At 36.7% G+C, this 26,050-nt stretch overlaps 3 protein-coding genes across 5 annotated transcripts in view; 2 read left to right on the top strand and 1 right to left on the bottom strand.

The window, feature by feature from the left end:
• LOC136038816 (uncharacterized) overlaps positions 1-2,813 on the top strand; it is a 45,530-nt gene extending 42,717 nt beyond the window's left edge. For both annotated transcript variants that reach the window (XM_065722209.1, XM_065722219.1), the window contains exon 10: positions 1,644-2,813. In XM_065722209.1, coding sequence (XP_065578281.1) covers positions 1,644-1,746 — 103 coding nt within the window. In that variant the 3' untranslated portion in view covers positions 1,747-2,813. The remainder of the gene's footprint in view (positions 1-1,643) is intronic.
• A 4,587-nt stretch (positions 2,814-7,400) lies between these two features.
• LOC136038847 (torsin-1A-like) overlaps positions 7,401-26,050 on the bottom strand; it is a 46,823-nt gene continuing 28,173 nt past the window's right edge. For both annotated transcript variants that reach the window (XM_065722290.1, XM_065722280.1), the window contains exons 3-5: positions 19,776-19,924; positions 17,437-17,581; positions 7,401-7,806 (exon numbers count right to left, since the gene is read on the bottom strand). In XM_065722290.1, coding sequence (XP_065578362.1) covers positions 7,656-7,806; positions 17,437-17,581; positions 19,776-19,924 — 445 coding nt within the window. In that variant the 3' untranslated portion in view covers positions 7,401-7,655. The remainder of the gene's footprint in view (positions 7,807-17,436; positions 17,582-19,775; positions 19,925-26,050) is intronic.
• Positions 9,679-26,050, top strand: part of LOC136038830 (procathepsin L-like) — a 216,970-nt gene continuing 200,598 nt past the window's right edge. The window contains exon 1 of the mRNA XM_065722255.1: positions 9,679-9,686. The gene's annotated coding sequence lies outside the window, so the exon portion shown is untranslated. The remainder of the gene's footprint in view (positions 9,687-26,050) is intronic.

Below are 26,050 nucleotides of genomic sequence, written 5' to 3'. Positions count from 1 at the left end.
TTTACTTTCGACATTCTAACAGTCCATTCGAGTACGACCTGATTTTCGTTTGGCCCTCAGTAGTTGGCCGACAAAGATTATCTTTGACAATCTGTCATCCATCATCCACAAAGCGTGTCCTGGCCATCTCAATCTTTCTTCCATTATGGCCATTATAACTTACAGTTTGAGATATGGTCAGTGAGACGGGTACCGAAAACAATCCGTAGGTAATTTCTCTAGAAAACATCTAGCAAATCCTCCTCCGTGTTTTGGAGCACCCTCGCTTCAGAGCCACGCTTAACCACTGTTGTCTCTGTAGCTTCGAACACCCTAATCGTGGTTGGCAGAATTATATTTTTATAAACTTATTTCAACTATGAAAAACACACTGGATCTTGATTCTTCTACTTTTAGTATCTTCTTTACTAATAATACCACCTAGATAAGTGAGTCTGTCCACTCTGAATTCTCAAAATCTCCAAAAGTCAATTCATTTTACTAACATTTTCATCTAGTATGCTCTAAATCATCATTATAATCTAATTCTAGGAGATTGTTACTATCCAAATTGATTCCGTGTTCTCCCATTTCTTATGCTGTGCTCCTCGGGACATATGCCATCAAAATGATCCGTTTAAATAGGGATAGAACGCAGCTACCAGTCGCAGTTAGCTAATCAATATCATCATTATACGCCAATTTTTAGGTAGGATCCCATCCACTTTTGTCCCATATTTAGTTGGTATCAAGGGAGAGGACGGCACGCAGAATAAAGTTAAACAAATATAGAGATGCATCCCTGGAATACTCTGGAGGTGTCGAGATTTCCTCATTGATAGTCAGTATTTGGCTTTTGTACTGGCTGTATATGCCTCAATCATTCTGACGATTTTATACGGGACAGCGCAACGCTCTTAAATTTACCACAAGCCTTTCCTCAAAATGAGGTAAAAGATCTGTTCAAAATCAACAAAAAGTTGATAGATCTCTCTGGTAAACTCGATATATCATTCCATTTGATGGCGTACCATTGGAATTTGACCAATAATTTAAATACGATCGTCTTAGTTGAAAGCCAGCTAGACAGTCGCCGGTAGTATAGACGGCGATGGCATGGATTTTAAGGAGGATTCTAGTGTAGCGGCATGTCAGGCTAGTAGGCCGGTAATTTTCACACTTAACTTCGAGTCTTTTTTGTGGATTGGGACTATTGCTACCTTTTACTACTGCCATGGTACATATCTAGTGGACCAGGTGGCTCATATAACCCTGTGGCACTGGTGGACCACATCATTTGAGCCAACATTTATTGGCTCTGTAGTAACAAGTCTATGCCTCGTTTTAGGATTCCATGGCTGCTTTGGTCACATATCGTAGTGAAGGTGTCGCAGTGACACGTTTTGTGAACAGCAAGGAGCTTAGGACACTTGGATCGGTCATTACTTGCGAGTTTTTTGTCGAGAGCAGTCTTCTCAAGAGCGTTCCTTCCATCAAACGTGCTTTATTTTTGTGCCATTGATATATACTTTGTTGGAACATTAGTTATTGTCGAAATCCGAGAAAAAAAAGTTTATGAATAACATAAAAAGAGTAACACAATTTAGCGTGATATTTTAATATTTTCTACATGTTTTGTAACTCAGTCATCTTTTTTGTTTCAGATACGACATGTTGAAATGCCGCCTGGCTGGAGCCTCTACAATACAAAGTGCCTTTGTAACTGTTTTTGCTTTAATCTTAACTAGTTTTTACTTATTTAAGTAAGTTTAAAGTATCATTTGTATCGTAATTTTTCTTACAATTTGAATTGAATCCGTCCATTTTATTCTTTTTTTATGTTCATGCCATATTTTTTAATTTTTCTTTGAAGTTTTTTTATTCTGTTAGATAGGGCTCAACGTTTCGTTGTTTCACGTTTATTCTTTCAGTTAGTTTTCCAGTGACAGTTAATTTTTTTTATCCTTTGATGTTTTTTTACAGCCAGTCAGTAGTAGATTCCGTAAATGCTATTACATGCATAGTTTCGATTTTTTCACTAATATGACATTATAGGCTGCTGCTGTGTTAAATGTACAATTTCTGGACGTTTTGCTTGCTTAAAAGTCTCTAGCCTACGTAACTGAGAGTCTCAGGAATCAGTGCGCCTCCCAAATCAAGTCTTTGCCAGAAGTGTTTAAGCTCCTCCTCCCTACCTCCCCTCAACACGAACACAATTATCGCTTTAAAGACTTTAAACAGTTTGTGAGGACATTTCTTTAAAAAGAAAATACAGTTTTCTTTGCATTTATTTCTCTTGCACGTTAGGTGCAAGACATTTTCCGATGTTTGATCTGGATCCTAAACCAAATTTAAGTTGCTTTCAGATTTAGAACTTATTTATCTAGGACTTTATTTCAAATATTTTTGGAGAATTTTTCAAACCTTATGAATAGGGAAAGATTGAGAATATAGGCTTGAAAATAGTTTTTTCGGTCTTAGTGTAGTCTAAGTATAATTTCTTAATGTTTTTATCCCCTTGTATAAACAGTTCCCAAATTTTGGAAAATAACTGCAAGGTAGAGGGGTGGAACTTGAAACTTGAAGCACATTTCTCAGAAATGATTTAGTGGGTATATCGGTTCCTGCAGCATTAGTTATCTGGCACAACAACTTAGCCAAGATAGGAAAAAGCGTCTCAGTTTGACATTTGCCAATGCTGGAATTCGTTTTTTCTGCTTTTCTTTGTACTTCTTATTATGTGAATGTTAATTTGTGTCTGAAATTTGCCGTCCGAATTATTGTAATCTCAGTAATGTGTTTTTGTGTACAAATATAATACACTTGTATGAAAACTCCTAATTTTTGAAAAAGGGGATATACCCCTGAGATAGGGAGTGATATTGATGAAAATCAAACTACAGGATTGAGCAAATCAGAGTACTCGTTTGTTTAGATTTGTAAAAAAAATCTTTACTTGAGGATTATGTGGAACTATTGGTCCTAGGTAATTTTTGATTGCATTGTGATATGGGAAAAATTACAACTTTGCATCTTTAGTAATGTGTTTTTGTGTACAAATATAATACACTTGTGTGAAAATTCCTAATTTTTGAAAAAGGGGATATACCCCTGAGATAGGGAGTGATATTGATGAAAATCAAACTACAGGATTGAGCAAATCAGAGTACTCGTTTGCTTAGATTTGTAAAAAAAATCTTTACTTGGGGATTATGTGGAACTATTGGTCCTAGGTAATTTTCGATTGCATTGTGATATGGGAAAAATTACAACTTTGCATCTTTCTTGGTAATAGTTAAATTTGTAGCACTTTACCCTTTTTACGGGCATGGTGATAACAAAGGGGTGGAATTATAAACTTTGAGATTCGATTTACTCTCACTCCCGAGAATTTTTCAAGCTAAGCCTTTAAATCCTCTAATTCTCGAACCTAAGCCAGTAATAAAGCTATTTCATTCTTTTAAATTATTTATATGCGTTTTGTAAAATTTGTAAACAAAATTTCAAAAAATAAAATGTACAAATGCTTTTTGTACCATCAAAACTATGGAAATAAAAGGAATACCTACCTAAAATTTTAAGTTAAAATTTACGTGTGCATTAAAAAGCTGTTTGTCGCCTGTGTTGTCTTATTTTATTCATATACTAGTGTGGAAATCGTCTCTTTTTGTAATATTTTCTTTTTCATCAGATTCACATTCTATGGGAATTTTTTTGTCAAATCACTTTTGTCATTTTTAACAACCGTTTCTTTCACATGTAATTTTGCCACTACATAACGTAAAGGAATTCATCACATAAGCTTTTTCCAAACGTAATTTAAGATATTTACCCCGAAAAAATGGTATCCAAAAAAAAGCTTTACGTGTCTACTGCTCTTTAGGCGCCTCCCCCAGGCCACTCAGCGTTTTCCCAGGTGGCAATAGGGGACCGCCCTACAGATATGTAGGGTACCTCCATAGGAGGCACGGACCAAGGGCGACCTTGTCCCTAGGGGGTTCATAATAGAAACTGGGACACCCTTGCCCGGGGCCATAAATACAGGTGAAGGAGGAAGAAGGCGCTCAAATGTACGCTTAACAGGGCCCACCATCGTGTCCACACGTCCCATGAGTTACAAACCTTCTTCCAGTATCGGGTTAAATTGCATCAAAGATGCAATTTGATGAGAACACCAGAGCATGTTCAGTTGCTTTGATGTTCTCATTGAAATAACTCTAGTAGTTCTTTTCCCTAGGTGAATCAGTTGCGACAATTCTATTGTATTAATATTGGTGGTTTTGTTTATTTTTAGTTTAGTGGGTTTTTTTATCTTTGTTTCTCTCGGTATAGAGATCTTGGTATTATCGGTATATTTAAAAACTATCGTAGCATAGCTAAATTCAGTTTTTTCACAAAAATCATACATTTAAACAAAAATCACACACTACAACTCAGCATTAAAAACTGATGTGAAGAAAGGCACAAATGAGTTGGCGTATCGATTGGTTCGTACTTTAGGGGGTACAAGCTACCCTCAGATAAATTTTTATCGAAAATACAAGGAAGTAAATTCCCAATAAACCCCGTAGTAACAAACTGGATAGACATGGCAATACTAGGCCCATGGTTCAACTCCAACTGCCACAAAGTCGGGCGACATGCTTGCTACCTTTTTCTTTATTAAACGTCTATTCGACGGCATATGAGCCACCAATGGGCACGGTGGATCTTTATCCTATCCTAAATTCCAGTTAATAAATTTTCAAGGTACTGGTGGTTCCCCAGCCATAATCAGTTTTTTGTGGGATTTTCTAACCCCTGGGCAGATGTACGCTTATGAATGTTTACACTATTAAATTATAATTTTAGATAGCTAAATAAATATCGTCTTCAATTTTTTGGTGCACCCGTGCCTATCCTTCTGAAGGTTAGTTCATGAGCCCTCTAATCGGCATAGTAACTAGTGTTGACTATTCGAAAAAGTGGCAAAAAAAATATACTAGATTGAAAAATTGATCAAATAAAAAAAAATTCGCCTTCCATTTGCGTGCATGTTTGGATAGATTTATTTAATAGTTGTTCTGCTTGATTAAACTTTTTCACAGGTTGGCTGAATTTTCAGAAAATGTTCATTCATTGTCGTGCAGAAGTACGAGTATATAGCGCCAAGGTTACCAAAAAGATGAGTTTTTAGAAAAAGTAGATAATATCTGCCATCCTTTGCCAGTAAAGGTGCCATAAACAAAATTGATATTGGGGGATTCACTGTGCGAATAAAGATAAGACACGTAACAGAATATGAGAAGCATATGATGCTTACTGCTAAAACACCAATTAATAGTTTTTGACTATTTGAATAATTTCAAAAAGCAAATTCTTGAAAATGCTCATCCTCGGAAAAAATAAGAAGTAAGATTCTGCTAGATTAACCTTAACATACACTGCTTAAAACATCTCAATTACGTTCTATAGAACAAATTGGATAAACAACATATTTTGGATAAGAATAATTAAAACCAAATATTTTTCATTTTAGAAATTAATTTAGTTGTTAAAAACATCCAAACAACCATCAACCTGATGATAATCATTTAAGTTCAATTTAATAGTAAGCTCTAAAACTTCTCTAGGAGTTCATCTGATGTTTTTCTACTACAAAATGTTTCTCGGCGCAATTAATGCGCCGAGCCAAGAAGCCCGCCAGAGCCGCATAGTCTTTTTTGCTAAGTCAGAAAACCTCTGTGCCAAGTAAATGAAAACCTCAGGGTTAATCTAAAGATAATGTTAATACAATTTAGGACTATACAGAAGAAAAGACTAATACACAGATTAGAGAAAGAAGAACAGAACACGGATAGAGAGAAAGAAGAAGAGATTAGAGAAAGAAAGGCCAAACCAACATACACTTTCAATAGGCAGATCTCTAAAATCCAAAAGAAAGGAAGTTTGTGACTCTATTGCCACCCCTCCAAGCTTTTGTAAGTCCAGACCATTTAGGGAAGCTATTGAAAAAAAAGATCATGCGTAAAGACTTTGCTTTAAATACATACAGGGAACATTTGTGATGATAATCTAATTACAAGACTCAATAGCATTACTTGTCAGTATAGAAGAAGGATAAATTAGTCGTATTAGTATAAAATCAATATATGGACTGCGTCTGAAGCCAAAGATAGAATCCATACCCCATCCAATTTCTTTACGGTCGTTTCATTTGTGTTTTGATGTTCAGTCATCTTTTTGCTTTCATCGCCTTAGGGTGGCTCCTTTCTTCTGTTTTTTTCTTATTTTTATTCAGTTTTAGTTTTTATTATTAAATGCTTTCAAGGATTAGTTTGTTCTTTCATATTACATAGTTTTCTGTCAGCACTTGAGACGGCTTGGCAGATGGCCTAGCCAAAAAATTTGGTTTGGATCCTTTATTACCGGCTCCAGATTATCCTTGTTGTTGTTTTTTCTTCGTATTTCTAGATTATTCTTTATCCTTCATTTTTTGTATCGATCTACAACCTGCATCAAACCCTTGAGTTTTCTTCCCAAGTGACCATCTCCACCCTTTCCAGAAGACTGACTTTTAATTAACTAAGAAAACTTTTGCCAGTTGCAAGAAATTTACAAAAATAGATCTACAGCCCTAATTAGGGATTAGGAAACTACTTTTAAATCCATATTTACACTCTATTTCGACTTGTAACACCAGAAAATTATTGAAGATATTCCGATTCAAAAAAGAAAGAATGAAGAAAAAAGAAGACGAAACAGGGTGAAAATACTTTTCAAATTCCTAGAACCCCATAGCCAACTAGTACCTTTCAAGTTCAAAGAGTTCAAACTATAGCACGTTCTAAGCCATATTTGAAAAAAGCTATGTGCAATTTCAGGACGGATGAAGGTAGGGGTTTAAAAATACCCTTCAAGGACACAAACTATTGATTCATTCATATGATTTTTTTATCAAACTAATTCCCAAAAGCACCCTTTCTCGTATTTTACCTTTTCCAAACTCTACTACTACTACTACTAACAACTCAGTGCAGCACCAAGCCACCTGAGGTCAATACAGCTACGTACGCTCTTCCTCCAACCGAATCAATTGAAAGTCTCCAAACCTTCTTTTTGGTAGGTCATAGATGGTTGGCCGACAAGGAAGATCTTTGGCAATCTGTCATCATTCATGTACAGAACGTAATCTTGCCATTTCAACCTTTCCCTCACTATAGACCAAGAAAGTGGGATCAAACCACATTTTTGGTACAAGTTACTGTAGTTGCAGATAAATAGCTCTAACCCTGAAACTATATTTCAGAGCCTCAAGTATAGCCTCCATAGAAACATTTTAATCACCGTTTATCTGAAAAACCATAATTGTGGCAACAACGGGTAAAATCGAAAAAAAATCGGCCACTTACAAATCTTTAAAAACAAACAAAAGTCCAGAACAATGTTTAACAAATGTAATACAAAAATAACGACATACATAAAAATCTTTTGTCACGTAAAACGAAAAGAATAAACACTCAAGATGGTTCAACCGTTTTCGATTATGATTACGCTTTCTTTCACAGAAAGCAAGTCAGGTAGAAAATACTATAGCTATATTTACAAACTATTTTTTAAATCAGCTTTTCGTCCTTATAACGCAACATACAACCAAATAAAAAAATAAAATACCCTATCTTTTAAATTATGGTTGATTAAAGCTCATTTCTATCATTGTCAGTAAGCCAATGAGCCATTTCCCATTCATGTATTTTTGTGGCCACTAGCTGGTATATTCTTTTACATCCTGTCACTGAGTACAGCTTGATATCTGGTGGCCAATATTCAATAGAATCACTTATAGTCCTAAAAGAAAAACATATATTACAGATAGGTTTTTAGACCTCTTCCTAAGCCAAACGAAAAAAATGGCCCTTTTTCACGCCCCCATGCCCCCTAACAATTTTTTTGTACATTAGGATCTCTTTGGCCCAAGGACCTATGAGTGCCCTTAGCCCATGAAACTAACCCTGGAAGTTGCAAGCTATTCAGGCTGCCAAGATCAATTATGCCTTGATTTTCTTTGCAATAAATACAACTATGTTCAATGGGCAATTAGTGAATTTTTCCTGAATGAATTGGCAATACAATGGACCCTTTTAAGTGAGAAACTTTGCAATATTGTGTTAAAACAAAATAATATTATATTAGATGGTATTCCTGATGATGAGACTGAAAAAAGTACAACAAAACTAGACACCCTGCGCCAATGCCGTGTGGAGTGCTCCAGAAACTTTGACCCATGGGTGGCAGTTACAGAGCAAGTCAAGCAACTATGTCTCATAGGTAATAAATTTGCATGTTCCCGTATCACGTTTGCAGATGCGTTATGTCTATTGTGAGTTATCAAAGAGCTCGTGGTAAAGGAGCAACTCAGCTCAATAGCAACCGAAACTCTCGGCTCAATAGTAACCAATACATAAAAGAATCGGCTTATTATGCTGATTCTAAATATATAAGATTCATGAAGTTTAGTGTTACCCATCAAAAGCTACAATCATGTAGAAATTTGCCTGATTCTCGAAAATGGTGGGGATAAGCCCCTAATAATCAAGGAATGTTAATGGAAATCACAGATTCAGCGTATCAGAAAACCCTACTGTAGAGGTTTCAAGCTCCTATTTACAAAAATGTGGAATTTTGCCTCTTTTTTTTTACCAGAAGAAAGATCATGGATGCGTGATATTATTATTTTTTTTGTATGGGTGACCTTATCGAACTAAAGGTCCTAGAAGATCAGGAGAGGGTGTATTTAAACGAAAAATTAACTAGCCCCCCCCCCCCCCCATGCACCTTTTTCACCAAAGTCGTCCGACCAAAATTTTGAGATAGCCATTTTTTTCAGCATAGTTGAAAGATCAAATAGCTATGGCTTTAGGGGTAACGTGACTCCCTACAGCCCGTGGGGAAAGGCTTGAAGTTATGAAATTTGCTCATTATTTGCGTATAGTATTTGCTGTTGGGAAGTATACAGACATTTTTCAGAGGGGGGGGGATTTTGGGGATAAACTTTCCAGGGGAAACACGACCTTTCAAAAATTGGTAAAAACTTTAGAGTAAAGAGCAAGGTATTGAGGAGGGGGTGAGAAACGTGAGAGTGCCTCTCTCACGGGCCAGCGGGGACACCAAACAATAAGCACACCAAGCCCATTTAGTTCTTCTCAGAGATGCCAGTATCAAGAAGCATGTCCTATATCCGCATGCTTGATTGTATTAAAACCATTTGACAGAAGTACTGAACTAACTTCAAAAGTGAGAACATCTCAAATAATCGGATTATATTGATTGAGAGTTCAAAGTAAAAGGATCTGGTTTAAATAGGATATTTATGAACTGTAAGTAAAACCGGTCTACTTTAGTGTGACTAAATTTATATAACTATTTGATCGGATTAGTGTATCTGATTTGATCTGAATTGAATAAATTCATTTCTTGCTCGACTATATTCTGTCTACGGGGGATAGTCACACACCCCTTTGGCATTGAAGATCTGAGTGTCCGTACCGTATAGACGTGCTGTGTTGCAAGTTTAACCCGAAGGATTTTATTGCATTATAAGCTTAATTGAACGGTAAAGGCGATTTTTTTTGCCGTCTTTCTTTAGGCCTTGCTTATTTAGCCCCAGACCTAAGGAGTAGAAATGTCAATATTTATTTGTCCTGGTTGTGGTCAATCTTGTGGCAGAGGGGTCACCCTGCAATGCACAAAATGTCTCGAGTTGTTTCACCCACAGTGTGCAGGTATTTCTTCAACTGAGCGAAAAGAAAAACCGAATTGGATTTGCTTAATCTGTTCAAATAATGATGAAGTCCATGAATTTTGCATCTCTAATAATAATCCCTGTATTGCCCCGATAATCAGCAGTCAAAAATCCATTCCTGCTAATACCAATTTTGTAGCTGAAAATTCATGCAGCTACAGCGTGGACCTGTCAGTCCAGTCTATTTCAAGACCAAATAATCATTCTACTGAAGCAATTCCAAGTGACAATATATCTGACGTCACAAGCCAGCCACTCAATGCATACGATTTTGATAATACTTTTGTGTCAGAGACAGGAGTTTCGCATGTCGTAGTTAATTCGATATTATTCATCACTCTTTATTCATTGAAAGCCGGAATAAGCGTTGATGAAATATCTAACGCAATAGCAGGATTCTATCGTTTAGAAGAGTTGAATGTAGCAAAAACGCTGCTCGCATGTCTGTGTCGTAAAGCTGGTAGATTGCAAGAAAGGAGAGGAAAAACAGCTGAAAAGACTACTGCCTCGGACATAATGCGTGTTATCGTAGAACTTGATTCGAAACAGTTCATATGGCCTGTAATCGTCCCACGGAGCTTCAATGAATGTCCAGTATTAAAGCCTGACATCAACGTCCGGCTTGATGAGCTTGTTTACGACTATTCCCGAAAGCTTGAAAAAAACACTGTCTTCTATCGAGCGTATCGAATCCAATTTGGAGAAAAAATAACGCCTGGCAATGATCTTGATCTCAATCCCCCACTGTGCCCCCCATGAATGGCCGCCTCTCCCACTAAAGACTGTTCCATTGGAGACCATAGTGATAAAAAACCCACCCGCTCTCCTACTGAAGGATCCTGTCTGCCACAAGAAAGAATTTGATAAGACGGGGTATGCAAATATTCGTTATGTTAAAGCGACTAAGGATAGGGTTATGGTATCGATACCATATCAAGATACATCGAAGCTCATTTATGATCTAAAGGTTAATTTTCTTGAAAGCATAATAACTTCCAAGCCTAGGCAATTTTTTGAAATTATCAGGAGTGTTGACATTGATTTTGATGTTAGTGCCTACGCATCGGACTTTCCGGGTATAATCGAGTTTAATCGGCTAGGAAAATCGCAAACTGTAGGAGTTATTTTTCAAACAGAAGAATACCTGCATTTTTACATCACACATGGCATCAAATTCGGTTATGAGCTTTCCCGAGGGGAACATGATCGTATTCAGCCTAGGCGTTGTACTAAATGTCAAAGTTTTAACCATGGTCAAAATCAATGTAAATCTGAAATGTTTCAAATGTGCCCGATGTAGCGGTAATCACATTTCGACTAAAGACTCTCCATGTCAAGCGCCAGTTAAATGTGCCAGTTGTGGCTCGAATGATCATCCAGTTTACAGCTTTAGGTGTTCGATTTTAGAGAAATTTTGTAAATGAATGTATTCGTGTTACGTCCTTTAATTCAAATGGTGTGTAAGGGAAATTACCTGTACTTAATAGTTTTTTTAATGAAAAATCATCGTTATTATGTCTTCAAGAACGCCAACTCCTTGATCATTCATTGAATCTGCTTTCTAGTTTGTCTACTCAGCATTGCTGTTGCCGCTACGCTGACTGATGGGCGTCCCTCCGGTGGTTTAGCTACTATTTTACCCAAGTCTCTTAATGCAACTATTCTAGCTATTGATACAATTTTTTTTGCTTGTAGTTTTTCAAACGTAGTTTTAATTAATTGTTATTTTCCGACTGATTACCAAGATGATATTTCTTTTGATGCGTTTACTCAATGCTGTTTTAATATTAGTCGTTTTGTCTCTAGTTTACAGTAGAATTTTCGTACTTATATTTTAGGTGATTTTAACTGTGATCCAAATATAGCGAAAGAACGGGGTACAATTTTATCGTCTTGTCTTCCTAATTTTTCTGTTTTACCGAAGTCTTAGGAATTAACTTATATTCGTTGAAATGGTAGTACAACCAATATTGATCACGTTTTTCCTTCTAACCCAAGTGATCCTTTGTCAGTGGTTATTGTAATCAAAGGTTTCCCCGTTAGTGACCACATGCCGCTTCAGTTCCTTTTACCCCCTTTACCTTCTCGTCCTTCCCCAGCTCGTATTTCAGGTAATAAGCTTCCTAAATTTTTTGATCGGGTTGATTGGAATCCAAATTTTAAACCACTTTACCAAGAAAGAGTTGAGACTTTAATTAGTTGAGTTGAGATTTAAGTTAATTTAAGAGTTGAGAATTTAAGTTTTTATTCCTGATAGTTTGGACGCGATGGACAGAAATGTACGGTGCTGCGGCAGTTTTTCCTACTAATAGGATAAGATTGGGCGCGCAGAAACCTTTTTGAAGCCTCAATCCTTTTTTGGTAAATTCTAATAAGGCGGCAAAACAAGCGTATTGGGAACGGCGGGCGCTTGGTAAACCTGGAGACCTCAGCTTTTCCCTTGTCACTGAAACCACTTTCAAAGCTATATGATAAAGCAAGGAATCTGATACAGGACACTAACTGTTCCCTACTTAAACCCTTGCTTGACATGAGATCCCTTTAAATCATCCAGCTTTTTTGCTAATGAAAAAGAGAAAGGCCGAATTCCAAGCGGAGCTCTGCCGTCATAATAACCTGGTCATGGAAGAAGCTTCTTCAAACATTGATAACGACAAGGATAAGAATCTCCTTTGGAAAGTTCTCCAAGGCAATAGGCGGACTAACATGCCTGATACGAATTCCACACCATCGCTAAAAGAGTGGGAAAATTATTTTTCTAAGTTGTCGACTTCGCACGATTCTAACAGTGTTGTGTTGCAATTAGATGAAAGGTTGAAGAATTGTTCAACTGATTACAGGATATCTGAGGATATGTTATGTAAAGCTATCAAAACGTTAAAGGCGCAGTCGGCTAAGGATCATGATGGTGTATTTTATAATCAGCTGAAACTTGCTCCTTCTTTTCTCATGACTCTACTGGCATTTTTCAACCTTTTACTTACTACTGGTTTAGTACCATCGTCATTCTATATTGGCATAGTTACGCCTATTCCTAAGAGCGGGAAGAAAGACTCTTCATCTTGTAGTTCCTGGAGGCCAATTACTAGGGGTTCTATGATTGGAAAGTGTTTGAGTTGTGTTTGAATGATCTTCTTGAAATTCTCGACGTTGGTTCTAATCAAGTTGGTTTCAAGAGAGGTTTAGGATTTGACCGCGCCCATACATCTTTCAGCAAAGTTATTGAAGAAGCGAACATTTCTGGTCAACCGCTACATGCCCTCTTGGTTGACATCAAAGGGGCCTGTGATAACATTTCTCATGCATCTGCACTGCTCGCTTTAATCCGTGCTGGATTGCCCCTAGCTGTCATTCGAGTCCTTCGCTCTTGGTATTCTGGATTAAAGATCCGTATTTGTCCGAGTTCGTCTTCATCTCAGTCCAAACTAATTCAAGTGGGTAGAGGAATTATACAAGGAGGAATTATTTTTCCTTATATATCCAATTCATGTTTAGACCAAGATGGGCCCAGAATTGCAGAAAGCCTCCAACTTACTGGAGAACCAGGGACTTCTTGCTGTCCGGTTCTAAGCCGGCTTAAGCGGTTCGGTGTAGACTTGAGAAGATATGTTGGTCCCCGTCCCGCACTGCTATCCGGGATCACTACTTTTCCTGAGGCCAAAATAATTTCAAAGATTTAAAGAACATGAAAATTGGAACTTGGAATGTTACGACGTTAGAAAATGACTATCGCATCGACATTTTGACTGACGAATTCAGACGGCTTGAACTGGATTTATTAGGAGTTTCAGAACTCATATCCCAGGGGTAGGAAGCATGAAATTAGGTGATATAGAATTTGTTTACTCAGGCAGGAAGGATGGGGTACATAGACAGGGAGTAGGGCTCATGATGAATAAGGAAGCTGCTAAGTCTTGTTTAGGTTGGGAAGGTATTAAAGAATACTAATTGCTCATTTTATGACTAAAAAGTTCAGGGTATCAGTTATAGTAGAATATGCCCCCGTTGAGCCAACTGATGGAGTAACTGAATTTTACTTACAGTTACAGGAGCAAATAGACAGGGTACCAGGTAGAAATATGGTGTTTTTGCTATGAGATTTTAATGCCCAGGTTGGAAGAAATAGGGATAGATGGTATCCTCGCCTAGGTAAATTTGGTATAGGAAAAGAAAACGGTAATGGCTATAGGCTTTTGCGATTTTGTAGGTATAACAACCTAGTTATAACCAATACGGTGATTGGTCACAAAATGGCCCATAAGTTGACATGGTATTCACGTGATGGTAAGACAGCAAACCTTATTGATTATGCTATTGTAAACAGAAGACTAGCAGGATCAATACAAGATACTAGGGTGTATAGGGTGTATATTGATGTTAAAAGTAAAGACTACCATCTAGTAGTGTCTAAGGTTAATTTAAAGCTGAAATTTCGGAAGGGTAACTCCATCCTGGAAAGTTATGATGTTGATAGACTCCAGGATGAAAATTTGAGAAAAAACTTCCAGGAACAGTTGAATACTAAACTTGAGATTTTAAAATTTGACAATGTGGAAGATGGATGGAATAATTTCAGAAAAACAATTTGTGAAGTTGCTGATGGTGTCCTAGGGAAGAGTTCTAAGACTGCAACTAGGAATATTAGTGAAAAAGATTTAGGTTTAATAGAGAGTAGAAGGGGTTTGTATAAGAATTATCTGAGTGATAGGTCGTATGAAAACAAAAGGAATGTAAAGAAAGTGGAGAAAGCATTAAAATATGAACTAAGGAGATGTGAAGTGGAGGCCATGGATAAAATTGCTGAGGATCTGGAAGATGTGGCTAGACGGCATAATAGTAAAATATTATACTGGCATGTTAATAAATTGAAAGGGAGTAGCCAATCCGGGCTAGTCCCAATTAAAGATAGAAATGGGGCCACAATTAGTGACAAGGAAAAGATTAAAGAAAGATGGGTGGAACATATTGAGAATGTGCTAAACCGAGATACAGTTGCAGGAAAAGATATAGATGAAAATGGAAAAGTTTGTGATACCTTGGATATGAAGGAAGATATGTTTAGTGAGGAAAAATTAGCGACAGTACTAAAAGGATTAAAAAATAATAAGGCTCCAGGTGCTGATAGTATGATTAATGAGTTTCTTAAATATGGTGGCTCTGAGGTTAGGAATAAGCTACTCTAGATTATGAACATGATTTTTGAAAAAGGGGAAGTACCCAATGATTTTAGGAAAACCTTAATTAAACCACTGTATAAGAAAGGTGACAAGAGTGAGTATCGTAATTATCGAGGCATTAGTCTGGTCTCTGTAGGTAGCAAATTACTGAGTAATATGATACTTTTTAGACTGAGAGATGCTGTAGACAAAATTTTAAGGGAAGAACAATGCGGTTTCAGAAAAGGTAGAGGATGTGTCGACCAACTTTTTACTCTTAGGTTAATAATTGAGAAGTCCCTTCGTTGTCAAACACCTATGGTCCTCAGTTTTATCGATTATGAGCAAGCTTTCGATTCTGTTGATAGAAGAGCGTTAACAAAGGTCTTATCGTTATATGGTATACCAGAAAAATATATTGAAGTGATTTGTGCTATGTACGAGAATAATATTGCTGCGGTTAAGTTAGGAAATGAGGTTAGCAACTGGTTTTGTATTAAATCAGGAGTTAAGCAGGGTTGTGTTCTATCCCCCTTTATATGAATCATTTTGATGGACTTCGTCTTAAGGAGCACAGGAAAGGCAATTGGAGACCACGGAATCAAATGGGGAGGAAAAACGCTCCTGGACTTAGATTATGCTGATGATTTAAGCATATTAGGTAAGTGTGAGCAAAATGAATGAATTTTTAGAGATTTTGCGAGTTCAGGGTGCTAAAATAGGCTTGAAAATTAATGTTAAGAAGACTAAGTCACTAAGGCTAGGAATAAGTGAAGATGAAAAGGTGACATTAGGTAACGAAAAGATTAATCAGGTTGGGAGCTTCAGTTACCTTGGTAGTATTATTAGTAAAGATGGTGGGAGCAGTGAAGATGTTAAAAGTAGAATAGCTAAGGCTCAGGGTGTTTTTTCACAGTTAAAAAAAGCTTGGAAGAATAGAAAGATAAGTCTGCAAACCAAGATTAGAATATTGGAACCTACAGTGTTGACAGTGGTCAAATACGGCTCTAAAGCATGGGCGCTCCGCAAAGCAGATGAAGATTTGCTAGATATATTCAAGAGAACCTGCCTATGGATTGTTCTGGGCACCCGGCTGACTGACCGTATTTCAAACCGTAGGTTGTACGAAAAATGTGGTTCAATCCCGCTTTCTAGGGCTATAATGAAAGAAAGGTTGAGACGGCTAGGCCACGTTCTACGGATGAAGGATGACAGATTACCGAAGATTGTCCTTTTTGGCCAACCGTCTGGGCTACACGGAAAGCAGGTCGTCCTTGTCTGGGAGTATGTCTTAAATAAAGATTTAAAGGAAATGGGAACTTCCTGGAAGGGTGTAAAGAGGGAGGCTTTAAATAGATTAGGTTGGAGGAGGAGCGTGCGTAGCTGTGTTGGCTTCAGGCGGCTTGGTGCTCCAGTGAGTTATTAATAGTAGTAGTAGTTTAGCTATTGCCCTTAATTCTCTTTCTTGCTCTTTTGTTCCTTTATCTCGAAATATGTCTTACACTGCATATGCTGATGACATTATACTTCTAAGCCGGTCCAAGTCAAGTCTTGTTTTTAATTTTAATATTTTAATTAATTGTTTAGAAGGTTTGGGCCTTTCTATCAATTTTGAAAAATGTCAATTTTTTGTTGTAAATTGTTTAAAGGATAATGTCAGGGCGACTCTCAATTGCGGCAAAGGTGTTATTTTCCATTCGTCGCCAATAGTCACTTATTTGGGATTACCTTATGCTCCCTCGAAAAGAGATTTCAAACCAGTCCTGGTTTAGCATGTTTTCAGAAGAAACTACGCAAGGCATTTGGTCCTTTAATTCGTTTTCGGGGTCTTTACGTCGGGACGTCCTTGGTCATATGTATAGCGCTGTTGCTCTTCCTCACGTATTGTTCCCATCCCTCCTCTTCCGTAATTTCAGACCTTCTGATCTTCCACCCATTAAAGTTTCTTATTTTAAATTTTGTAAATTTTTACTTAGTTTCCACCTTTCTTTTAATAACACTGAGATTGTTTAAAGCTTAAAGTGAAGGATCTTGTAGTCTGTATAAATAAAAATGTAAAACGTTTGAAGACAAGGCGAAAATTGTCCTTTTAGGCCACAATTTATTTCCGTTTTTTAGTAACAGTTCTGGCCCTGGATGATTTACAGGCTAAATTATTTAGCAAGTGTTTTTGTATCTTTTTTTTCTCCCTTTAAGTGTTTGATCAATATTTGATATTTTTTTATTGTAAGCGTTATCATTTGTCTTTTCTTTATATTTATATTGTAGCCTACTCCTCATTTTTTGAGGGAAATAAAGAAAATAAATAAATAAATAAATTCCTACCTAATGGTCTTTTATTTTTTACATGAGTTCAAGACTAATAGTGATATTAGTCTGGGGGGTGGGGAATATACCTGCTCATGGTAGACTAGTCTCAGATGCCAAGGATATTCGCTAAGTGATTCAGTTACAGCCATGCGGTATAAAACTGTACCTACGTCTCGAGTGAATAATATTTTGTGTAAAAATGGTACTTACTCAATATCTCCACTATACCATGAATATCCCCGCCGACGAAACTCTGCTTCTACACATCGTTTAATATGATCCTTTTCCATAGGCAGAAAAGGTAAATAGAAATCTACAAGACTTCTATCGACTATATCGGCTCGAAAAAGTCCACCTATATATTGAAGTCTAAAATTAGGTTTAAAGTCTCAATTCAAGCATCAAAGACACTAAAAAACCTGAGAATAAAGCACCACTAGGTCAGCTTCACAAATTGAACAGGTTGTTGCTGTTCCAGTTAGGTAATTATGTCGTTCATATTTTATTAGGTTATTTAGGTCATGATACATTATAGCCTGAATAAAATTTATGAAGAAGAGCCTGAATAGCTTTATTAATAAGTTTTCTTAACATTTGAGAGGATATACAACTTGCTTGTATTTACAAAGGTAAAAGCTTTATCGCATTAAAAGAAGCAGTTTCCAAACTGGAGACGGTTGGATCAGGCCGACATCAGCAAGTGGAGGGAGTGAATTTGCTCCTAATACCCATCTATGCAGGCATAAAGCCAATGGAAGTGATGCGTCATCTAGGATAACTCAAGTTAAGGTCAATTTTCCTGTCACTATTCTTCATATTCAACAGATACCATATTCAGATACTTTTTACTTTTAAGCTTAACGTGGAAAATAGTTACTTTTACCGAATCAGTGTCATGTGGTGATTATTTTACATTAAGATATTTTGTTTGAAAAACACGTTTTTTATATTTTTGGTTACTAAGGACTGTGTTTCACTCTACTAGGTACAATAGCCTATGTACAATAGGTAGTCTAATACGAGCCTAAGTACAACAGGTACAATAGCCAATAAGATCAATTGAACTATTTACTTACAGGATCTAGAAATCTACAAATTGATGCACAACATGAATAGATTTTAACTAGTAGCCATTAGTAATTGTCAATTACTAGCAAAACAATCAGTTTTAATACCAATTAGTAATTGAATGTGTTCAAAAAAGTACTCACATACACATACCAGCTCTATTCCTCACCAAATCATTTTTTTTTGTATAAAACCAACAATAAAGAAAGCAATAGAAAATATGAGTTTCTTTATGGTAAAATTCATGCAAGAGCATAAATTACCAAGTTAGAATCTCAATTCGAATGTTTTACTTAAATAATGTGTTTGAGAAAGTTTTAATACAGTTAAAAGTCAAATTGACTTTTAAATTTAAAAACTTTTATTTATTATCTCATTGAAAATATTTTTTAGCAGGTTGACAGTCAGGTGAAAAATACGATGACAAATTGAGTGAGACGGGTTTTTTCTACAAATAGAAAATTCGGTCCTAGGGTTTGAAGGCAGTCCCTCGACCTTGAAGCCATTCCTATTCTTCGTCCGATGGATTTTGGAGTCGTTAGTTGAAGTTAATTGGCCATAAAAAAATCAATACAAAATATATGTTTTTATTTTATTGCTAACTTTAAATCTTAGGTAAGGCCCGAAGACATTTATGTCATTTTCCATTTGGGTATATCTGAGCCCGAAATTGTGTCTTTATGCTGCTTTCGTTACATACGGAAACCACAGACAAACAAGCAATGATCAGATGCTGGCCTCGGTCTTGGATCGAGTCGGAAACAGAGAGTTCTTTCACGGCAGGTTCCAATAATTACCAACACAAAGATCAGATTGCCAACCTACGTGCAGAAAAGGTTCGAGCTTGATCTCTATTTATTTCTCAAAGCCTTAATTTTACAATTCTCATTCACACTTTTTTAGACTTCAGCTATTTTACTTCCTCATATTTACATCATAAAAAATCAAAGTGGTTCCGTAATAAGTAAACAGTAAATATAAAACTAGTTACGACGAACATAAATTGGCTTACTTAACATATCAAACTTGGTTTATTTAATAAATCAAGTTTGTATTATATCGATATCACGAAATATTCATCAACATAGACTGGAGCGGGGGGAGCTTCTCTCTTAGAATTGCAAACATGAATACTTGTATACATTATCTAAACCAAGTTGTGTTTGACAACCTTTAACATTTTGCGTTCAAGTTAAGTCCCATCATTACTCCACTATTTGCGAACAAACATAAAAATTTAGAAAAAAGCTTTTTTGTGTTTTTTTTTTTAAACTTTCAGTGTTTTTTTTCCTTTTTTAAACAGTTCATGACGAAACTTGACAGTGTAGTCGTTTAAGGAATCGGGATAATCTTTGAAGATTATGACTCTTGAAAACCCCCGTATCTTCCAATTCCTAGTTCTAATTAACCACGCACAAATATAAACCAATTAGAATCGTTTTCAATAGAATTTGCCAAACATTTAAAAATTTTTCTACTACCTGGTTCATTAAAAGCTCCCATTTGAATCAGCTTTTCAAAATCTTCATACTTAAATTCTTCCCTTTTCCTTCCTTTCTTCCAGAGCTCTAACGACTTTTGCGTTATATCATGGCCACCAGTATTACTTAGAAGCAAAAAAATCGACTTCCTAAAATAGAAGAAAAAGATGGTCCTATAGACACAAGAACAAGAGCATTCATCTCGCTTCTGGGAAGAAGGATCGGTCTTAATCGATGCCACAAAGTTAGGCGAGATGCTAAATGGTTTTTTACTTTTTTGGCTTTGGCTTTTTACCTTTTTTTTATGACGGGATGGTTTTTATAACTTACTATTTTTTGTATCAATATTTTTATACCGATTCAATTTCAACATATTTATTAGAACCTTAACCCTCACCTGGTTTAGGATTAAATTTACGACCATTTCCACTTTCTACTTAGGACGCATAGTTGTCGAGGTTCCCTTTAAATTGCATGCATTTTTTTGTTCTCAAGTTTATCCGATCAACCTATTATGCGCCCCCACAAAAAAAAAAAAATCCTGGATCCGCCCCTAAGCAAAGATAAGAAGAAACTTCGTGTACGGCCTGGCGAGTAAGGATGGTGAACTTTCCGGTCCACAGCCCCTTACCCAAAATTCCAATAATAGAAAAAAATCCCATATTATCAAATGTCTCCCATACACTTCACCCATTTGTGTCGCCTTTGAGACTCCTCATCCAAAATGTCAATGATAGAAAAAAAAATTCCCATATTACCTAATGTCTCCCATACACTTCACCCATTTGTGTCACCTTCCCCCCCTCCTCTACCCTGAAAAGTATATGTGAGTGGGCCTTAGCATGGTAGGCATACCAAAGTGTCAAAATTGCTTGTGAATTCTCTGAATTAAATTGTTTGTCTTTATTTTTTCACATGTTTTATGATAACAATCATTAAGCTTAAAATATAGACTAAGTATTAATTAGAACCTATTTGCTAGCTCTCAGAGGTGAAACAAAAAAAACATAAATACAGGAATAACCTGCAAACAGTACTTTCGAATTTTATGGATAAAGCACTCGACACTGGACGGATATCTTAGCACTGGGCATGCAAGTTTGAAGGCCTAAATTCTGATTTCATTTGAGTCTGTGTCTTCAGTAAAGCACATTTAATATTGATCACACGAAAGAAAACTTTAGTAGCTAGGGCCTACTTTTTATCTTGGTTAATTTTTACAGTATGCTCTGAGTTAGAATTCTGCCCTTTGCTTCATCCGAGAAAACTTTACCATTCAAAGAAAACCCAAGTTTTTGTGTTGATTTTTACAGCCCCATCATAAAGAAGAGACAGTTATAGAAAATTGTGGGAGGGCTCATGTAATCACAAATCCTGAGATCTAGTTCGCTTTTTAAGAACATAACCTAATTGGAGGGTACCAAGTTACTTTTTTGATTAAATCCATCGGCAAAAAACTCCAAATTATGGTAGCAGTGAAAGCTGCGACCTAGTAAAGAACGAAACATTCCCCATGCCAAACAAAAATTTAAAATCAGGAAAAAATTGCCGTTTAAAGCCGATTCAGGAATGGTAACTATGATTTCGATTAATCTTAATGACAAAATTTGACAGTGGAAATGTCAAATTTTGCAGAGTCCATGTCAAATGTGCAGAGTCCATGTCAAAACAAAATACGTTTCAGTGGAAACAGTGCACTGGTCAAACTTTATTGAGATCTGAATCATACAACGACATTTAGTCTGTAGAATCAGAGGGTCTAAATAGTGTCACTGGGCTCAAGCCACCTTTCCAAACTCTAGATCATTCAGGGTTAGTTTAGGCAATGTTCATAACTGATTAGTTATTAAATACACAAAAAATTATTGAGATTGCCATATGACGATCCTAAAGCAAACCACACTAAATATGTATTGAATAAATGGTGTTTTATTTGCATTGTGAATATCAATTTTTGCTCTAAAAAATAAATTATAGACAGAAATAAATAAAAAACCGAGCATGGATCCTACAAGTTTCATAAATGGCTTCTGCTTTTCACAGAAGTTAGCAGCAAAAGATTCCTTGGATTGTTAAAGACAAGCCTAATATTGCACAATAGAAGATCAAAAGCAAAACACAGTAAGCAGACAGGGAAAAATGGTCAGATATTCCTGAAAGCTGGTATACCTACCTATGGGTTTTGAAGCCACTAGTTAACAAATATAAGATTGAAACAGCAAATTAATGCATCACAAAACAAAATAAACACAGCTTAAAGCAAACATGTTTCTTAAATGGTTTCCACAATGCACGCTTTTTAGCAGAACAATAAGCATATTGCACCTTGTTTGTACGTGAGTTATATCAGAATTCTCAATCAGGTTAATTGGGGCATAAAAATAGTGGAGCTGCCCTTTCATCATCCCCACCTTTGGCATCACCGATTTTTAAGCGGAAACATGGGCACACTGCACCATCATAAATCAAAAACAACGGTTATCGATTTAGGGCACAAAGGCAAAAAGTGGGTCTGTGTCCCCTATAACACCCTTCCAGCGCCAGTTTTTTTGCTGAAAAGTAAACATGTAGGACCCTGTTTGAAGTAGAATCATGCAAAGAGTTCATATATGATATGTATGATTGAAGGCACAAATTCGACCCTTGGCCTATCCAAGATCGAGTCGCTTCATCAACCTTTCAGCTGCAAGGCAGCCAGACATTTTTTTTTCGCTTGTCAGTACTAAATGTATGGGGCAAGTGTCCTGTTCCCAGTCACTGGCTCACTATACAAGTATCATGTACCTAAACACCAGTTCATTGGACTAAAAGTAACAAATGCTGATATATAGAAAAGACGTCCAAACTCAACTAACAAAACCCATCAAGTACAACCTATCATAGACACGTGATTCGCATGACTGAAACCTGACATCCCCAGATCGTTCGCAAGTGGTAGCCTTGGGACTTCAGAAACGAAACAAAACTCTAAAATATAGCTGTAACTTGGACCCAGAATTTTTCAGCGTGTTACTTCAACCCAATCGGGAAGAGACCTGGGTGACAGCATTAATGAGAGATAACTAGCTACTCTTCCTGCAGCCCTAAGCGTCCCTGGAGCCATAAAGAGATTTATGGCAAGTTCCAGTGATAACCGTTTGCAGCCGAAGAGACGTTAATATTAGACCATTGAACTTTAAAGCCCAGGCACGAGTAGACCTCAAAGTTTCATTGTTATGGAGTTTCACCTTCATCCCAAAGAGTGAGTTGTAAGCAAAATCGTTAAGCTTGGTCCTCTTCTAGAACGCGGGACCAGATACTTGCGCTAATTTCTCTGCCTTTTATTCGTTTCAGATATATTTTAGGACAGGAAAATGTTCATTCAAGGGATTACACAACAAATAAAACCAATAATCCAACTTGAGTTGAGGGGTAAGTTAGGAAGACACTCCGAAACCATATCAGCGAGAAGTGTTAGGACAGCGAAACCCAAACAGTCACGAACTCTTTAAAACAGTCAGAGAATTATCCATCAGGAGACATCCTCCAGCGTTCGTAATCCTGGACAAACACGGAACATCAATGACACAAGAACAAGGCTCACCTAGAAGGAACACTTCGATGAGAAATTAAACCCACAAGTAAGGACATGCTCAAGCGTCCTAAGCTCCTTCTCAATCGCAACATGTCACCCCATCCCCTTCACTAAAATCTGAGGCAAAAGCGTCCATAGAATACCTCAAACAAGGCAAAGCTCTAGGACTAGGCGGCATCAATACAAAGCTAAAATGTTGGCTAAAATAATGTTGTCAACCTATACTACAGTGCTGTATCAGCCATATGGTTCAATAGATGCACTGGTATAAGACAGACATAGTCCCAAACCACAAAATTGAAACAATGGTGATAAAATTCCTGACCTATTAGCCTGGCAAGCAACCAAACCAGAATCCCTGCTAACATCCTCCTCCATAAAATCCAAGCAATCACTGCTCATGTTACTGGCGAGTATTAAGCTGGCTTTCAACCAGGACAATGAACGATTGAGCAACTGTTTATGGTGCCCCAACCAACGGAACAATACCTCATGTTTAAAAGACAGTTCTATCTACAGTTCATTGATTTTCGGGAGGAGAGGCCGCAACCATTTCCTCTATGTGACTTAGAAACCTTTTAGGGGGACAGCTTCAAATCAAAAGTGAGGAAGTACTTGTTAGAATGCCTGCAAAGTGTCTTAGAATAGTCTATCTGTCAAGAAAGACAAAAAAACGATTATAATCTTCAAGAATCCCAGTCGAAGGGCTTTTGAAGTCCCAGATTTCTATAAAGATCTTGTCTTTTACGATTCTGGATAAAAAATTCCTAAAAGAATTTTGGCTTTGGGTCATAGATATATTGCAGTATGTCGAGAGACCAGAGCTATTTTTAGGGGATAGGATATTCAAGGTTGTGCCCCAGTTTTTTTCCAGCTATGTACATACAAGCAAAGGCTGGTGATTCATATCCACCATCCACCATACTTGATAAGGCAGAAAACAGATATGGTGGCATACTACAAGCGCTTAGAATTGGTGCCAAGAGTCAATCCCACTAAAATTATCACAGATTTTGAAAAAGCTACAATAAATCCTTTTCGAGTTGAGGTTCCAAATTCTACGTTATTACAATGATTCTTTCACTTTACATAGTCTATTAAGAAAATTTCAATCGCTGGGCTCCGAGCAAGAGTTTGAAAATGATCACTATTTGAATATCCTTGTCAAAAGTATGATGAAGTGTTTGATGAACTCTGTGGACCTTTCCCCCATGGTGATAATTACGATTATCGCTTGAATTACTTCAATAATACCTCTGGACGTGGGACTCAATTGCCAAACCGAAGGGTTGCATTTCCAAGATTTTTACCAGCTTCTGGAAGCAATTTCTGGAAAAATTTCAAAATTAAAAATACTTGCTCAATAACTTTCAAGACAACTTCAAACATACCCTCAAGAAGAAAACAAGATGAGATACCTGAAAGCAGTTGCTCATATGCAAGGGCTGTAAAATATCCACAAAGACGTCTTTTTGCTTAAGCTTTTTGAAGATTTAGTTGATAAGATTTTATAAAAAAAAATAGCAAAAAACAAATACAGATTACCCAAACGGATTTTTTCTCTGGAGTCGATTTTTCTCTCTTTGAGTCATGTTTTCCTCTTCAGAAAAATGGCACCAATTGCAATCGTTCATTTGTTGCTCCTTTTAAAAACAATATATCAAAAAATCCTTCAAGAGACAGAAATTTACACAGACCAGAGTTTTGTAATGATTGAGTTGATGGTGGTTGATCATGTGTTGGTTCAGTTGTTTGGTAGTTGAATGTAAGGTAGTTGAGTTAGATGGTGGTGAAGTTTGGGGTCAAATTTTGCGGGAACCCCAATCAGCTGTCTGGTGAATTCTCAACAACTTACGGATTCCTCCCAGAATGTACAACCCCACATTTGTTAAACCTTTTCCTACATGTCATCGTTTTTCTAATATCCACCAAGTATGTGGCAAAAATAGCTGGATTCCTACTTGACAAATCAGCATATACTGATGTTATTGATTAGCAAGCAAAGACTGCTCAAGAACTCTAAAGAAAGGCAGAAAGCATCACTTAAGCAACGAAATCATTTGGGGTGCAGATTAACCCAAAAAAACTAAAACCATGGTCATGTCATGCCAAGAAACCTCAAACCCCACCTATAGTAATTGATGACATTCAATCAATTCCTTTACCTTGACAGTCTATTAATAGCTCATAATTGTCACACTGCTGACATCAGACACCACCTGGCCAGTTCTAGTTTCAGATGGTTTGCAAACTTATGGAAATCCAGCCAACTTTCAAATCACCAAAAAATCCACCTTTTTAGCAACCTGATTATACCCATTATTCTGTGTGGGTATGAATCCCAGACAGTAAAAAAAAAGAAAAAGAAATCACTTTACAAAATATAGTTTGACTCCCTGGTGGATCAAAAATAAGTTTTCTCTTTTTTAATTCATTTCAATTTCTAGTTGGTTTATAGCTATTATGTTCATTTAAATTTGAACTCCTTAAATATGTTAATGTATACCAAATAGACAAAGCTTTACTTTTCACAAAAACATTCAAAACAAAATACAGTTATTTTGATTTACCTAAAGAGTGTTGTGTTTAAACACATGACAGAGTTTAAATGTCAGTTAATAATTCTCAAGACTCCTATGACAGGCTAGGGATCAGCTTTTTTCTAGGTTGAGGCTGGAGGCCCTTGGGTTGGCTAGCCAAA

The sequence above is a fragment of the Artemia franciscana genome, chromosome 2 (assembly GCF_032884065.1).
Source record: "Artemia franciscana chromosome 2, ASM3288406v1, whole genome shotgun sequence".
In the NCBI taxonomy this organism is placed as follows: Eukaryota; Metazoa; Arthropoda; class Branchiopoda; order Anostraca; family Artemiidae; genus Artemia; species Artemia franciscana.
Note: the sequence above shows the minus strand (reverse complement) of the source record. Positions and strands in the feature narration are given on the sequence as shown.